Source organism: Centropristis striata, chromosome 22 (genome assembly GCF_030273125.1).
Source record: "Centropristis striata isolate RG_2023a ecotype Rhode Island chromosome 22, C.striata_1.0, whole genome shotgun sequence".
NCBI classification, from domain to species: Eukaryota; Metazoa; Chordata; class Actinopteri; order Perciformes; family Serranidae; genus Centropristis; species Centropristis striata.
The window spans coordinates 21,441,617-21,459,074 of record NC_081538.1 but is presented as its reverse complement, the minus strand read 5'-3'; the positions used below and the strand labels follow the sequence as shown (position 1 = coordinate 21,459,074).

The 17,458-nt window shown below is 38.4% G+C and overlaps 2 protein-coding genes across 2 annotated transcripts in view; one reads left to right on the top strand and one right to left on the bottom strand.

Moving 5' to 3' along the window:
* The first annotated feature begins 36 nt into the window (after positions 1 to 36).
* On the top strand, positions 37 to 7,490 carry LOC131960637 (uncharacterized). The gene is made up of 15 exons (XM_059325897.1): positions 37 to 390; positions 493 to 532; positions 1,715 to 1,862; positions 2,270 to 2,402; positions 2,554 to 2,611; positions 2,851 to 2,965; positions 3,080 to 3,168; positions 4,096 to 4,223; positions 4,306 to 4,460; positions 4,532 to 4,604; positions 4,700 to 4,754; positions 4,986 to 5,013; positions 5,110 to 5,207; positions 5,613 to 6,300; positions 6,441 to 7,490. The coding sequence occupies exons 1-15, from the start codon at positions 368 to 370 to the stop codon at positions 6,635 to 6,637; spliced, it is 2,028 nt and encodes a 675-aa protein (XP_059181880.1). The 5' UTR covers positions 37 to 367; the 3' UTR covers positions 6,638 to 7,490.
* A 1,535-nt stretch (positions 7,491 to 9,025) lies between these two features.
* LOC131960601 (proton myo-inositol cotransporter-like) overlaps positions 9,026 to 17,458 on the bottom strand; it is a 93,715-nt gene continuing 85,282 nt past the window's right edge. Inside the window, exons 7-10 of the mRNA XM_059325857.1 lie at positions 13,486 to 13,611; positions 13,221 to 13,339; positions 12,042 to 12,194; positions 9,026 to 11,155 (exon numbers count right to left, since the gene is read on the bottom strand). Coding sequence (XP_059181840.1) covers positions 10,929 to 11,155; positions 12,042 to 12,194; positions 13,221 to 13,339; positions 13,486 to 13,611 — 625 coding nt within the window. The 3' untranslated portion in view covers positions 9,026 to 10,928. The remainder of the gene's footprint in view (positions 11,156 to 12,041; positions 12,195 to 13,220; positions 13,340 to 13,485; positions 13,612 to 17,458) is intronic.

Sequence of the window (17,458 nt, the reverse complement as noted above, 5' to 3'; positions counted from 1 at the left end):
TGCTCTTTTGAAAGGGTCAACTTGCATTATTATGCGATTATCATTATATTAATGTCATTAAATGGTCCTAAAATGACAATAATATGTAATCAAAGGGTGTGGAATAGTAAGAGGTGATTACTATGTAAATATGTCTATGGTTATTACACCTTTATTACTATGCTTTATTAACGGTTATACGTGGCACGTGACAGGACCGTGGCGGTTCCTCGTGCATATCCAAAGCAACAGTTTAATAAACGTTAGATAGCAAAAACATTAAGCTAGCAACAAGTTTACTCTGTGTTTTTATACTAATATTAGCTATATATTTGTTGTTTTCACTCACTGCCCCGTTGTGCTTATCACATAGTTACAGCTGTTTAAAATGAATTGGGTTGGTGGTTCAAGGTAAGAGAGAGGGGCGTGTTAATTAATAATTGCTAATATTTACATTAGCAATAAACGTCAGCTAGCTTTGCTCTTTGTAACTTTGTACGACTCTCATTACAGGAACAGAGTTGTGATGAAGAATGATGCAAAAAAACAGAGGGTGAGGCAGCTGATTCATATATAACGTTATATATGACTTGACAATACAATACAATACAAAAATATATATATCGTCACCCTGTTAAAATAATCCCCTAACTCATTTTTTTCAAGTTTTGCAGGAAACACAAAAAACTCCACCAAAAGTGTAACATATGACATTTATTGATCATTTCACTCAAAAAGGATGTAACAAAGGATGGCTATTGGCATAGTAATAACACTGTGTGTAAAGTATGTAACTTAAAATAAATGCTTTTTTTAAACGTGCCTTTGTGACTTAAGCAATATATGGTAACACTTTATTTTGAAGGTGTCTACATAAGAGTCACACAAGCCTGTCAGGTATCTGTCAAGTATCATGAGCATTAATGTTACTTCAAAGTGTCATTAATGTTCATGACATGCTCATTTCACTCTTATGTAGACACCTTAGAGTAAAGTGTTACCAATATTAGTGTCAACAATAAAACACTGATAAACTAAACTGATAACTAAACAATCTCCCTCTAGCTCTTCTTTGCTGGTGATGATCTGATCAACTGAGGATGTAGGCGTTTTACCCATTTATATACAGTCTATGGTTTTACCATAGGTGGCCGGCGTCATGAGGAGATGATTTAGGCAAAAAAAACAATTTTGACAAAAAATGACTTAGGCGATTATTTTAACAGTGTGACGATATGTAGAGCTAAATGCAGTGGTGGTATTAAACGTCAACTAACGTGACGGAATATAGTACCGAGACCGATCTGTGAAATAGTTAATATCAGTACATTACTAGAGTACAATTTAAGAGGTAACCTACTCCTACTTTTTCTAATATTATATACAAACTTCCACTTACGTTAAATACATTTCAGATGCAAACTGCTTTATATTTATTTTAAAAACTTTGGTTAACTACTTTGCAGATTAAATTGAATAATACTAAATATAAACACCTAAAAATTATGATGTATTATTAAAGGTTAAACTGTTATATATTTCAAATAATACCCACCTTCACCAGCTGCAACATTAAAGTGATTAATACAAAATCCATCATAATCATGATCTGATAATAAAAAGCACCCTTACCTTTTGTATGTACGTATATTTTGATGCTAGTTCTTTTGTATTTTCACATAGGTCAACTTTTTAATGCATGTCTTTAATTTTTTTATGTTACTTGTTGTCCCAGGAGTTCTTTGAAAAGAGAAAAATGCAACAGAGGTTGAAAACCTTGGGAATTGCTCTGCCAGCATCCCCCCGAAGCAGCAGTTCTGGTAGTATGGACCTGGTGACTTTGTTTATCGTCAACCAGATTGCTGCTAAGAAAGAAGTTAAAGGTGAGAAGTAACAGACACAATATAGGTAAAAGTTAGGTTTACCAAATATCCAACTAATCATGCTGAAAGGGAAAACACTACATTAGTTAAGGAGAATAATGATGGGTAACTCTCCCTTATACTGTTTTAAGTCAGACAGATGTCTGAAAGAAAGGAAAAATTATAACAAATCTTTGTGAAGTGTTGTATAGTGAGATGTATCTGACTCAGACTGTACAGAACATGAAAATAAAGCATTTTCAAAGTAATAAAACCTCAAATAACACCATTTTGCAAATGTGAATGCCCTATAGCTTTTATACTGTACACTGTATATGATCACAGACTTGCTTATTCTCCAATATATGTTAATCCGTGCTTCAGTCCGGCACATAATGTAGTAAGTAAACAATGCATGTGTTTGTCAGATCCTCCAAAAGTGGCAGTTCTTGGCAGCAGTAAAGGAGGATCCAAACATAAGAGAAATGAGCCCCTGGTTCTCCCAATGAGCCCCTGCTCTCCATCACAACTGAATCTTGTTGAAGGCCAACCTCAGCACAGGTAGAGCTGGAGTGTTGTTTGTACTGTCGCGTTTGATTTTGTCAGCATTAGCTGTCTGGTGCTTTTCAGTCATACAAACTCAGTGTCTTGCTCCCAAATATTCAATCACAAGTTCCAGCATTTATTGTGTATGTCCTGTGTTATTGTCTAGTGTTCAAGGAACAAGAAAAAGGAAGAATGTTATTCCACAAGGCGCCAAGTGTCGGCAGGTAAGTCACTTTCCAGCTATTCATAATGCATTTCTTTTTGCATTTGTTAGCAAAAGGGGCAGGTATGGTGGTGCGGTGGTTAGCACTGTCGCCTCACAGCCAGAGGTTTCTGTGTTCCTACTGTATGTTGGATCAGTTACAGATAATGGATGGATGCATGGATCTTTGGAAAATTTGCTGAACATGATCAAATGTTAGAACCATCGAGTTAAAATGTAAATTTCTTTTCTGTTCCCCAGCTGTCCCCAGTGCTGGAGTCAGCTTTCTCAGACAACAGTGCATCTGACTACCTGCCCCCCAAAACCGACCCCCTCAGCCCGTTCTCCTCCAACTCATCCGCTTCCTCAGGCCAAGGTGGTGTTGCAAAGTCTTTTATGGAACAAGCTCTCATGATTTAAAGTATACAATAGTAACTGTAAAATTTTAATCAACATTAAAGTTTAGGCCAAATCGACCTGTTTTCCTCAGGCGTATTCCCCCTGCCGCTGAAGAAGCAGAGAAGCCAGGCACACTGCTCCCCTCCACCATGGGACACCTCTGGGCTCGAGCAGAACAAGGTAGAGCAAAAAAATTATTCATTTTTTAAAGGAATTTCTTACATCGATACAACCATTTCTAGTGTGTTTACAACCTGCAACAAAAAATTCTGTTTGACCATCTGCAGTAGTCAGTTTTTAGCTGTACTTTGGCTCATAATACAGCGTGAAAACAGCTCGAGTAATCGATGGCTCAGTCAGAAAGGCAATTTTTCATCTTTCAAAAATATTTGTGAAACCATGCAAATATATGTTTGGTACTCTCACTAAAGAACAGTAGCTTTAGTCTGGCTTGCAAGAAGTGTCCAGTTGCCTTCATGTTGTGTTGGCAAACAGGTTATAATAAATTTTGCATATAGCAAAATATCAGTGTCCAATCTACCAGAATACCTCTTTGCATTTGCTCTGTTTTAGTTACAAGGGCACACCTCAAGTAAAGCAGGAGGGTAAACTGCAACAACAAATGTTTTCAAATACATTAATAAAAAACTTGCAAATGTGCACTCTAGTGTGATCCCAAGCAATAATTAAATTAAACAAATTAAAAAACAAATTAACAGTATTATTCACTGTGAATCTATTTTTAACCATACAGAACATATCTTTAAATTAATACAACAGAACAATCAATATGGTTTTGTAACATTTACATTAACCAGGAAACAGTGAAATCAAGATGACTAGATCCACTTTTTTATGTCTGTAGACATGTCAGAAGCAGGATTATTAAAACCCAAACAAAAGTAAGCAGTTAAAATATTGTTGTATACTGAGACACAATGAAAACGGTAAAAGCTGAAACTAAACTGAAACACTAATGCCTGGTTAAAAAAAACAAATAAAAGTGAACATAAATTCATTTCAGGCTAGTTTTTAAGCCTGACTATATCACTACATGAAAAAGGCGACTGCTGCTTTAATATCTATAGTCTGATTTTATGTTTCTAGTTCCAGCCTTTCTCTCAGCCCAGAGGTATAACCGACAGTATCCCCTGGTCCTATGGATCAAACCCACCCCCCTACCAACTGGAGACTCCAACAGCAGCCAAAGTCCTGTTTAGAAATCCAGAGCCAGAGTGAGAACAACACCAGAATGTGAAGGATTATTTTCTCTCTGTCATTCATTGAAACACTCAGAGCATATTTGTGTTATCACAGTAACATGGAGGCCAGGGACCAAGCCAGACATGAGGCCACCTTATCTCTCAACAAACCACCGGACAGAGAGCCCATGTTGGACTTCACTATTAACCAATCAGAAACTGATCAGCAGATTGACAGCGACCTGTTTAGGGGCTTCAGTAAAACAGAAGGTGAATGCCGCTCTAAACTTAAAATATGAACCACACTGACTTTGTTGTTGAGACATGACATTTGATTTCAGCTTCTCATTTTGGGAGAGGAAAACCAAAGATATATCTCAAAAATGAAACTCCAGCCGAATCTTCAGCTCCACAGTAGGTGTTTTTACTTTAAAAAAATATCAAGCACACTTAAATCAATGATATGTAATATGTTTTAATAATGTTGTTGCGTTTTCCTTCCCTGTCAGAACTGTCCCTGATTCACAGTGCATGGAAGTAGAGAGAAACAACCACATGCATAATGTGAGTGAGTTAAGTTAGCCATTACTGCCACCTGGTGGTAGAGTTTGTAACTGCAACAACACTAAAACACTAAAAATTAAGCCTGGTTCTCCAATCATGATGAGCTGTCATATATAGCTCCTAACAATATTTGTACATGTGTCCTTATAAAACTATACGTCAGCTATTATGTACTATGTAGTTTTGATGTTGGAAGTTGCAGTTTCACATGTTAATTCTGTTTATTCACAGCTTTCCAACTGCTCTGACATGAACTTTCGTAAGTTTCCTAAGCATCTCCAATTAAGCTACCAATTTATTGTGTATATGCTGGAGAAAAGACAATAAATTGAATAGATGTTTTTTTTCACTCCAGAAGCATGCCTTGAACACAACAAGGGCCTCATGAATGGCTGTGAATACTCGCCAAGTTACTCTTGCCGGGGAGGCTGCCTCAGTTCAGACTGTAATGATGTAAGTGAAGCTACACTTGGAAGTTTTGTCCCTCTTTCTTTTGTACAAGGACTGCAGAATCACCTCATAATTAAAAAAACACACACATAAAAGAAGCAGTTGAGTATAAGTATACATTTTATAACACATACTGCATTGTTTTTAATTAAACTTGGTGTATATAACCACTGTGATTGCATGTGACTACAGCCATCTCTTTTTTTGTAATTATTTTATTGCATTTTTATATAAACATTGTCACATTTTGGTGACCACATCCATTCAACCGTTATTTAACTCTCATAATTAGTTTGAAAATAAGATAAATTGTCTTTGTACAGTTTTAATTGAATATATTGAACCAGCTTCATTTTTGAATCCATGATAAGTGCAATACTAGCTGACATACCTTGTTTTTTATTTTAGGATGATGATAAAGACCACTGTGAGCCATGTCTCCAGGCTACCTCTGCATGTATGGATCAAGCCTCCAGTGTAGATGGCCCAAACCCAAACCTGGGCCCACAGGCTAATCCAAATCAAAGGCACACCAAGCCCAGGCCTCCCACCCCACTCCTGAGACCCCAAAGGAACATCAGAGATAATCCGAAAATTGTGGAGAAGGCATCTTCCCCAGTTAAGGCCTCAGAAAGTAATAGGCAACATACAGGAAGCAACACAGCTCTGTTGGAATCTCCTCAAAGTCAGAGCTCAGAGCTGTGCAAATGCAAGAAAAAATCCAACGAAACTCAAGATGCAGGAACTCAAACTGTCTACGACACCACAGCTGAGACATGTGACGCCTCGACTCAATGTAGCTTTGTATTAGACAGTGAAACCAAAGCATCTGGGTACAACTTGTGCCTACCACTTGTTGAAGTGTCGGTGCAGCATCCAGCCACAGGGAGGCAGACTGATACTGCTGCAGAGCCAAGTGCACACACACCTTCAGCAGGCAAGGAGAGCAGTGGAGACAAGTATACGCCCTGGACAGAGAATATATCCAGGGCTGGTTTCCAGTCAGGCTGCAGCCTTATAAACATCGGTGATGGCAAAGTGAATCTACAGAGAGACATAAACCCCTTTCTATATGTGAGCATGGCTGGTGGCAGAGGTAAAATGTCAAAGATATTCACTTTATGTGTGAATAAAGAAACTCAAGATTCATTTTGACATTCTTTAAATACTGCAAATTCCACTAACAAACAAATTCATTATTTTGTTGGATGTTTTCTGCACTTGTCTCTGATTTAGGTAAGGAAAATCAAGAGGGCAGAGATGAGAGAGGGCAACAAGAAAATGGCCGTCTGATGAAAGATGTCTCAAATGAAGTGAAGGAGGAGGTCACATCTGCCACGAGGGCTAACAGACTCCCAGAAGAGGCTGAGACACTTCAGGAAATAGCTGACATTTTGCTCCTGCTCAAACAGAGAAAGGAAGTAAGGAAGTAAAGTTAAAAAAAAAAACATGCCTGTTCTGTGCATGTGTTTTATTCAAAGCATTATTTATTAGTTTTTTTTAAACATATAAACATCATCAAATATTCAAAGTGTTTGTTCTAAGTTCTAAGTAGGGATACAGTGAAATAAAGCCCCAAAGCGTTGCTCTGATTCATAAGTTTATTTCTTTCCTCGTATACATATTCCAGTGTTAAGATTTCATGAAGATATCTATTTTTTATAGAATATAAACTCTAGCAAAACATATACAGCTTGAACAATAATCAAATATACTATACAGCACTCCTTTTTTTTAATTGTTATTTTTGTAGTTCCTCGTAAACTGTAGAAACACACGTAGTTGGTTCACATAGAAAAGAATTGCAACCATTTCACCAGAAGTACACATTAAATGTCCCCAGCGGACAGTGTCAACATGACTGGATGTCAGTAGCTGAAACAATCACGTTAAATATTTGGTCAACACAAGTTTAATTACACAATCAGTGTTCTGGAGCTTCCTGTGTGTGCGTTTAACCTGTCATAATACTTTCAGTACAAAACTAGTTTGTGTGGTTTTAAGACGACTCATCCTGGACCAAATGAAAATCTAACAGATAAAACATTTTGAATTATAGTCAGCTATTTTTCTCCATCTTTAAACTTTTCTCATTTAGTCATTTGTAAGCCTTATTATTACTGTCTTGCCATTTATTAAAATAATATGGTAATAATTTCTGTTATACTGATTAATCATCTCCATGGGTATGCATATGTAGATGTGACACCATGACAATACCAAAAATATCACAATACTTGATACAAATACTTCATTCAACTATGATGGGTCACTGAGGATGTCATTACATGGTGCCACAGCATTTTATTTGAAAAGTTAATTAAAAAGAGGTATTATATCTTATTAATTCATGATGGGTTAGGACTCACTTGTCCAGTGTGGAATCATGGACTGTCCTGTTCACTGGACACACTCAGAGATAATGTGCTGAATTTCTACCTTTAGTAGTTCAACACTTGTCACTTATAGCTGTTGTCCCCTTGATACTAGCTTGGGAACATACAGTCATGGAAAAAGTTATTAGACCATTGTTTTCTTCAATTTCTTGTTCATTTTAATGCCTGGTACAACTAAAGTTATATTTGTTTGGAGAAATATAATGAGAACAACAAAAATAGCTCATGAGAATTAAAGCAGGTATCTAGCCATTTACCATGGTTTTCTTTATAATAACCAAAATCATTATCAAGAAAACCATTGAAAATGTCTAGATATCAGCTCTTAAATTAAACTCTTACAAGCTATTTTTGTTGTTATCATTATATATATCCAAACTAATGTACCTTTAATTGTACCAGGCATTAAAATGAACAAGAAATTGAAGAAAACAAGGGTGGTCTAATATTTCTTTCCATGACTGTATTTGTACCTTTTGGGCTCTCAAAAAGGTGCACACCTTGAAATCCAATAATCAGAAATAAGGGTACAGTAGGGTCATTTTTTGTCCCCCAAGGTACAACCTACATCAATGGACCCCCCAGGACTAATTATTGAACTTTAACTTACTATTACCCCTGTTCCACCAAGGCAGTTCGAGAGCTGGTTCCTAATCTCGAAACCAGTTCTTTGTGTTTGAAAGCCAAAGAATCGGCTCTCAGCCAAGAAAACCAGTTCCCGACCAGCACCAACTCTTTGCTGGCCTAGAACCACGAATCGCTTATGTCACAGGGCGGGATTAGTTTAACTGCAATGTGATCGATACAAGCTAGTGTTAGGAGGCGAGTGTTCGCTTACAACAAAGGCTAAAATAAACATGGAGAATAATCGCCGTCCAAAACGATCAAGATGAGCAGCACAAATTTGTTGTACCAGTCATGTTTGGATGCCAGTGTCGGCTCGCAAAGCCAGGAGGAACATTTGTAAGGGAACGATGTAGCCCGCAAATGTTATTATGCTCGCAGAGTCTGTGGAAAAGCAAACAAGTTCTGAGGAGACCAGCACTAGAACTAGGTTCGCGTTGGTCAAAAAAGGGCATTTGTGCAGGGCTAAAATCATACATATATATATATTTAGTTCCTAAGCCTGTGTTAAGGGTGCAACAGCTGTACCTTAGAGGTTTCTTGCCCAGTGACAAGCTGTTGTGCCCCAAAGGTACAAATTTGGGGCCATTAGAGTGTGCACATTATTAACCTATTTTGTTTTGTTACACAAAGTTACTCCGTAGTCTAATTCCAGACAGTTTTTGCTACACAGAAACCTATGTGTATTTGACTAACAAGGTGTAACCTCACACAGTTTTTACAAAATTACACTAAAGCCTAATCCTCGACTTTTGACACGAGAACCACGTAAATGATATGCTCTGCTATTTGTACATAAGGCTATGGAGGAAGACAAAAATCAAGACTTAAAATCAAAGTAAAAAAACAACAACATTCCATCACAGGTGCAATGCAAATATATACATGTCAAATAAATAAAGCTATGCAGACCTAATAATCATAACGTGTAATACAATGTGTAATACATCCACATCAGGGATTTGGACTGGCCATTAGGGACCTTCACAATACACAGGCACTACTATTATCATGTTTAGGATAGAATTCAATACTTAAAATACGAGTGAAGTCAATCATAAAATCATGGTTTTAGTCTACCACTTTCTTTGCTGGACATTACATATCCAGTACCCAGGTTTATAACATGGAGCCATAGCATATGTTCTGGCAACCTAGTGACAGACAGCTACATGAAACTGTACTCGCCATGGTGTTGTGTTCAAGGGATCATTTGGATTTATTGAATTTGGGTTGAATGAGATTCTGTACTACCTACAGTAGATGGCGGTTGGCACGCCCCCAGTTTGGAGAGGCAGACAGGAGTACCGACATGATAGACCAACAACTACTGTGTTTTGTGGGGTAAAATTACTGTTTTTGTCAATGGAGTCTGGTGGCTTTGAAGACCATATAGGTAATGGCTTCAGTTCCCCTCATGTAAACTTTAACCGGACTGTCTGACGGCAAGGTAAAGCAGTGAATATATTTTAAATATAGCATACACATAAAATTATATGATTTTTTTTAAGTGGCTAAATTAATTTTGCTGCTGTCCCTTTCAACAGCAGTACACTTCTATCTACTGTAGGTAATACAGTGACTATGGATCAGTGCCTCATACAACGTCACTTGTAAAAATCCGAACTATCCCTTTAAGAACGGCAATTTATAGAGGCAGGAAGGCAGCAGAATTGCAGGCCTGAAACTTGGAAAAACAGAAGAAAAAACATAGACTATGCTGAGGCAATTATTACTTTTATGCAGAAAAATATTTAAATAAATACATTAATAAATATAAACTATGGCAACATAACTTTTATTCCTTTCAGTGCTACTTGATTGGAGTGGTTTTTGTTTAGGCACCAACTGACAATACAATTTTTCTAAACTTGAACAATATACTGTACATCTCTGGTGTTTTGCTTTTCATAAAAAATATCCGAACAACCACAAACTAAGACTGTCATCAGATGAGGAACTGACATTTGTGTTCTATACTACAAGCTTAAATAACATGTAACTGAGATGTGAATCGTATAGAAAGGCATAATGGTAATGGTAACAAGACGTTACGACTGCTGTCATGTCAACTGAAGTTCTGTGGATGCACAAACCTGGTTTTCAAGACCACAGTTACTGAAACTTTTTTTTAAATGGAAACATATTCTGGCACAATGCTGTAGGATGGCCTGGTCATCTTATACTTTGTACATCATTGTAAATAAATCATAAATGACATTTAGTCAACAAATGTGCAAAATATTAGGAACATTTTACCAATACTGAGCTGCAGCCTCTTTAGTAAAGTATATCATCATCATCATCAGTGGACTTCACAAGAGAGAAAATGTCCCTGGTATTTTGTACATGCAGTGCGTGTTAAACAGTCATGTTTCCTGTCCAAGTGTCCATAAAAAGACACTTTATCTTTTATATGTGGAAAAGGCAATGATATCCCTTTTGTAATTTAGATATTTGTGATGCATTGTTGAATATTCAGCTCTTTACTGAAGCAGGTTTAACTCCAGATTTTGGATTCCTGAATTGACTGAATTGGAAGTGAACTCATTCACATTACTGGTACAAACAAAAGGCCTCATTCTTAACCTCATAGTGAGAGTAAACCCATGGCTCCTCAGCTTACACACACAAAAAGACAAATATCACATTAAACTCTGCATGTTTTAGTGATTACCGAAGCTAAAGAAACACTCAACTCTCCCTAGTCCACGTCAGATGCGTCGTTGTCCGATAGGTGGTAGTTCGAACCTTTGACTCGGATGTATTCGACCTGCCGTCCCTCGTCTGAATCCGTGGCGCCGCAGGAACAGAGCTGGTTTTCGAACAGCGATTCGATCTCCTCCAGACGGCGGGCTTTGGTCTCCGGCAGGCAGCCGTAGATGAAGAAGAAGCCCAGCAGAGCCAGGCTGGAGTAGAGGAAGAAAGCTCCTGGGAAGATAAAAACAAAAGAACACACTGTCACTACGGACAGCCTCCCACAAACACAAGGAACACACTGCCATGACTTTAGAGAGCCGTGGTGCTTTTTATAAATAAGTTTGTTCTCATTCATCTACAGAAAAAGAAACACTGGTGAGCATCCTGAGGGCAGCTCGGACTGAATGTTCGCTGCCCACGAACTATACTGAAATATTGCTTTCAGGCTGCCAGTCACCATATGATAACTAAGGAACAGCTGTCTCCATTTTCACCTTGTCAAAGCATAAATCCTTTATGAAGACACAGGTGTACATTATTTTCAATGCCATAACCAACGTCATGTTTTTCAGCTTTGATACAGTTTTTCATCTCAGCTAATTATTCTTATAAATGGGATGTATGGATGGATCGTTAACCGCTGCATCTCAGGATGCCTCTCAATCAGCCCTGACGGATCGATTGCCGGCTCCCCCAAAGGTCAGTTCCTTCCTGTCGGAGGAGAAACCTGCTGTTGAGCCACATCGACTGAGGAGGTATGGAAGAAGAAAAGGTTGGAAACACACGGGGGTATCAATCAGCTGTCACCACTGCTGGTTTTGACGGAAGGTAAGGATGGATGATATGTATGTTACACAAAGTCTGCTGAGAGGTTTGTGTCAGGATTGACAGAAGTGGCTGCAGGCTTATTCTTCCTGACAGGAGTGTTTCTGATTGTTGTTTGGTTGGAGTTATGTGCTCAGTTTGACTGGATTTATATATAAAAAATGAAACTGTGCTCGCCATGATATTGTCTGAAGTCTCTACTGTCTTACACAAAATAAAGAACATCTGGACTTCCACATAAAATGTTCCCTTAAAGGCAATCTATTCAAAACTCTGCAGCCCAGAAACTGACCGTAGTAGGTGAAGAACTGAGCCAGGTGGAGGAAGGTGAGAGACACCAGGATGTTGAAGGTCCAGTTGACTCCGGCTGCGCAGGCGTTCCCTGTGCTCCTCGCCCACAGAGGGTAGATCTCTGAGTTGATGGTCCATGGCATTGGACCCATCCCTGACAGATAGTTGAGAGATGAGAGAGCCTTGTGGGATCATTTCATAAGACAAGTCTAAACAGGAGGCTCGTGGAGAGGTGTATTTCACAATTCCATGACAACGAGGCAAACTCCATCTGCTGAGGAAAATTGTGTGATGGTGATTGAAAGCTTGAGAGCAGCTCCTTAATGGAGCTTGTGGTAAGAGTGTTGTTTCCAGGGTGAAAAGACCCTCCCATGTCAACTTGCATATTATAGCTTTTAAGTTAATTACAAGCTACACAATATTTGAGATTAAAGCTTAAGCATCAACTTGGATCCTATATTCCCATGTTTCTGTGTTAAGTGACTCATGGGGACTTTTGTAATTGGTGCAGTACTGAGCAAGAGTGCTGCAGCGCATCTACAGTCATGGAAAAAATGATTAGACCACCCTTGTTTTCTTCCATTTCTTTAATGCCTGGTGCAACTGAAGGTACGTTTGTTTGAACAAAAATTCTCAAATTAAAATGAATTATGAGCTATTTTTGTTCTTATCATTATATTTGTCCAAACAAATGTACCTTTAGTTGTACCAGGATTAAAATGAACATGAAATGGAAGGAAACAAGGGTGGTCTAATCATTTTTTCCATGACTGTAATTCAAAGGCCTCATCCTCATTGTCGAAATCAGCTAAATATTCAGCAAGGACATTGGAAATGTTTAGGTAGCACTAAGCTACACTTTCTGTACTCCAACACAACAAAGTCCCAGTATTGGGTCGAAGCCTATTTCTCCATTGCATTTGTGTTTCCCCTTCCGAAATATGAACCAAACCTTATGGCCTAACCTGTCATTTTACGAGTAGGGAAACAAACACCACACCAGCACCCTTCTGTCCAACGCATGATGCCACTGTTGTCTTCCAGCAACAAATCACCTCTCATGAGATTTCTCGTTCATTGAAAATAAACATGGGAAAATAGGATCCAGGTTGAAAAATGCACAAATTTCCCTTTCAACATAACATAGCATTGTGAACAAAACCTGATATGGAAAGTGTACCTGGGGCGAAAGCAGCCAGGTAGAGCACCAGACCCAGTAGAACCAGCCAGGAGAAGGAGGTGGGGCAGTAGTTGTAGGCCCAGTATGTCTGATCTCTCATCAGGCTGGTGTTGGAGCATCTGGAAGACAGAGGAACACTTTGAATTTAACACAAAATCTAAATCTAAATCTTATTTTATTAAAATGTTCTTCCATCACAGTGAAACCCCCAGTCTGCTGCTGTACATCCCAAACACATACTGACACGCAGCATCCTGTGACTCACCTGCCCCATGCTGCGTGCTCAGTGGAGGCCTTATTGACTGGCACACAGGAGGAGGTGAGGAGAGCCGAGCCATTCTCACGGTAACAGAAACCACAGCCAGGGTCCAGCATGCACGGCTCACACATCCTGAAAGCCAAACAGCAGACGCATTAGCTGTAATTTCAATCCACATAATCAATCGTACAGCAGGGTAAAGTCACATTCCTTTACTTTTCATATTCAATCAATGAATATCAATATCCTTTATTTAACCCGGTAAAAAACTCATTGAGATTAAAAACCTCTTTTCCAAAAGTGACCTTGCCGAGACGGCAGCACAATTATATTTAAAATATATTTTAAAGATATAGCATTGAGTTGCGCTCCAACTCAAAATGTGCAGTAACCAGCCTCTACTTGTGAAGTCACATGATGGGACTATCACAGAAAGCAGCCTCTCTATTAAGACTCTAATTGAGACTTGCCTCATTACCAAAATGAAATTAATGTATGGACTGTTCCCCTCATGCAGGAAGTGATAAATCAAAATTAAGAGCAAATACAATCATTACATATTCATCCTGTCTTATCCCTCTGTTATGTCTTTATCGTGTGCCATAGTCATTTACTGTATATGATAAGCAGTCCACATGTAAGAGGGTTTTTTCCTATTGACTTCCATCAGGCTTGTTGTTGTTGTAATCCTGATGGAAATGCATGGAATGTGTGTTTTGTTTCAGAGGTCTATTTTTGCAGGCTGCAGCCTCCCTGTGTGCAGGGCACCTTGCTCTAATTTCACACCGAGGTCAACGAGTCGAAAATAAAACCATGTATTAGTAGTGGTGGAGCAGAAGCAAATAGTGAGGGAATGTGGGGAGAGGGAAACATCAGCTTGGCAAAAGATCCATATCTATGTATAATATTGGACTTTTAATAAATGTCATAATTTTTGATATAATGTATTAATAAACTCAACTCAACAAACCAACTCAAAGAGCTAACGTTAGCTTGATAACCTAACTACAACTAATAAAATCAGCTAAATCTCAACATTTCAGCTGGTAAATAAAATGAGAAATTAGCAACCTGTTGTCTACCTCCCGTCTGGAAACAAGGACCTGATGTTAATTATAAAGAATATTAAGAGACCAGTCTGCTAATAATATCACTGTAAGCTGCATATATGTAATGTGATGATCTGAGATTGTAAAAGCAACCAGTTGTACCCATTCAGTTAACAAAGAAATAAAAAAATATTCACTATATATGCAAGAAAATAATATCAAGAAGAATAAAGGAAAAAACAGATTAAAAAAAATAAGAATACTTTGATTTAGACCAACATCTGAGTACCTTTTACCTAGTGACATTTATGTCTTATTTGGTAAAAATTTAAGAGACTCAACTACCAAAACACATTTGAACCACCTAAACAAAGGCCCGTCCGAAAATGTTATACCCAGTTGTGTACACGTCGTCCACAGATTTTTGTTGCTATCCACTGCTGTTTCATTTGGCACTACTTTTTATTAACCATAGGACCTTCGTGTTCCTACGCATAAGCCCAGCAGATCGGCTGTTTTGGTCCAAATCAAACAGAACCAAGTCCCCCTCATGGCAGCAGTGGCTCATCAGGTCTGTGGGCCTGGGTTTACAGTTTACACACCGGCACCACCAGGTAGCTCAGGCTCTTTCTAGGGCCTCATTTTGAATTGAGCGGCATTTCATCGTCGCTGTCATAATCACTCATTTCTATTTTCTTGCATTTGTTGTCTCTTACAAAAACTAACTACTGGATTCTGACCAAAACATCTGTTCTGCGGCAGTGAGTGAAGCATATATGGTTAAGAAAAAGTAGTGCCAAATGAAACGGCTGTGGATAGCAAGAACAATCTGAGGACATATCCTAATATAGCATACACATAACATTTTAGGATGCCCCTTTGTTTAGGTGGTTAAAATATGTTTTGTGACAGTTGTCTGCAGTCTGTTTCCTGCCTGGAGCATGTCTGGATCTCCAAATATGTGAACATACATGAAGAACCTGATAATGTAATAACCCCGATAATGTAATAAATATCTGCACTTGAGTCCATTGAAAATGTAATAAAACCAGATAATGTAATAACTTCCCGATAATGTAATAGAGTGCATTTCCCAATAATGTAATACACTTTTTTTTACCAATAATGTAATAAAGTATAACGTTAATGGAAGGTTTTTGAACAAATATGGCGGAAAATCCAATATGGCCGAAAAACCCCAATTAGCTCGGATTGGCCCAAGGGTTCCAGTGATACATCCTTTGTGAGGTCAAAAGTTAATAAACATTCAACTTTGACCTGTTGGTGGCGCTAGAGCTCTTGAGCTAGTGTTGCCTACACAGTATCACCACTTGAAACCAAGTAATGGGTGGTCTGCTGTTAAATTATTACAATATTGGGGAATTATTACATTATCAGGACTTGCGAAATGAAGGCTAACCTGATAATGCAATAACCTCCCATTAATGTTACACTTTTTTACCAATAATGTAATAAAGTATATTACATTATTGGGAAATGCACTTTATTACATTATCGGGAAGTTATTACATGATCAGGTTTTATTACATTTTCAATGGACTCAAGTGCAAATTCTTATTACATTATCGGGAATTTATTACATTATCAGGTTCTACACACGCAGATCATCATCTACTGCAGGTCATACATAGACTGTGGGCAAGTCCCTCATACAACCTCACTACAATACATTAACTGTTATCAGCACATTCAAGATACGTGATTTTTTTTTAACCTTTTCTACCAACACTTATTGCATGTGGTGTTTTGTACAATATACAGTAACATTCTCAAAGTGATACAATTATTAATCTAAAGAGATTGCATCATTTCGCATGCAAGTAACCTATGGTAAACCCCACTGGAGACACCTTAAGAATACACCCTTCAGTGATCCGTCCCGCCCACAGTGAGTGTGAGAGGCCTGCGGTGGCTCTGGTGCTCCTGTGAAGCTGCCATGGTCAGCGAGGGGATGTGTGGGCTCGTATGGAGCAAAGTGAACTCAATGAAGCCACTACAGTGCGGTAAAAGCACTCATCTCTTCAAATTACCTCTGTGTTTGTGTGTGTGTTGTCGTGTGTGGGTGCTGGACATCGAGTCCATTAGGCGTTGTTTGTTGTTATGATGAAAGACGGTTGTTACACACCAGTTTCATCTTGTGTCCGTGTAAGTGAGAGCAAATTGGGACATCGAGGCATCTGATCTCTGCCTCGTACGAAAACACATTCTGTCTCTGTGTGTGATTGTAGCTGATTCAGTCCTCAGGTTTTGGAGATTATAAAAGTCATATATGCATAAACAATATTTACTCAGCCTCTTTACACGACTGCTTCCATGACAACCCATTGTTTTGTCCTGTTATTAATAAACCAGGGCAAACTGAACAAATGTTGGGTCTGAAATAATAAGACCCAGGCCTTTTTCTGTTATAAACTGATCTTCCTGGTGGTAAAAAAAAGGCATACATCTTGCTTATATATTAACCTTGAGATCCATATTAATGCATGTGTGAAAACTTGCAATAACTTAACCACACCACCCTTTTAGAAGCGTTTTATCCTGTGAAGCTCTCCAGCACTGAGTGTGCTCTCCTGCACTCTGGATTGATATTCTGACACTGCAACGTATTGAGTGCTTTCACAAAGAGCACAAGTGCATGAAGGTGAAAAGTGGTCTTGCCATAGCTGTCTGTTTTTATCTGTACCTGTGCATAATGTAACAAAAGGTGAATAATGACAGTTAATGTCAATCCAAGTGAAGAGCAGGTGGAGAGGGGAGTACCACAGCAGAAGAATTAAACATACCGCTTTAAAAAGATCCAAATATTAAATAAATGTCTAAAAGCTCTTTTGTTTTACTTTGTATCTTTGGGATGGCAGTTAGCAGCGGGAGTAATTTCAGGCTTCAAACTAATTAATGTCAGGTAAGCA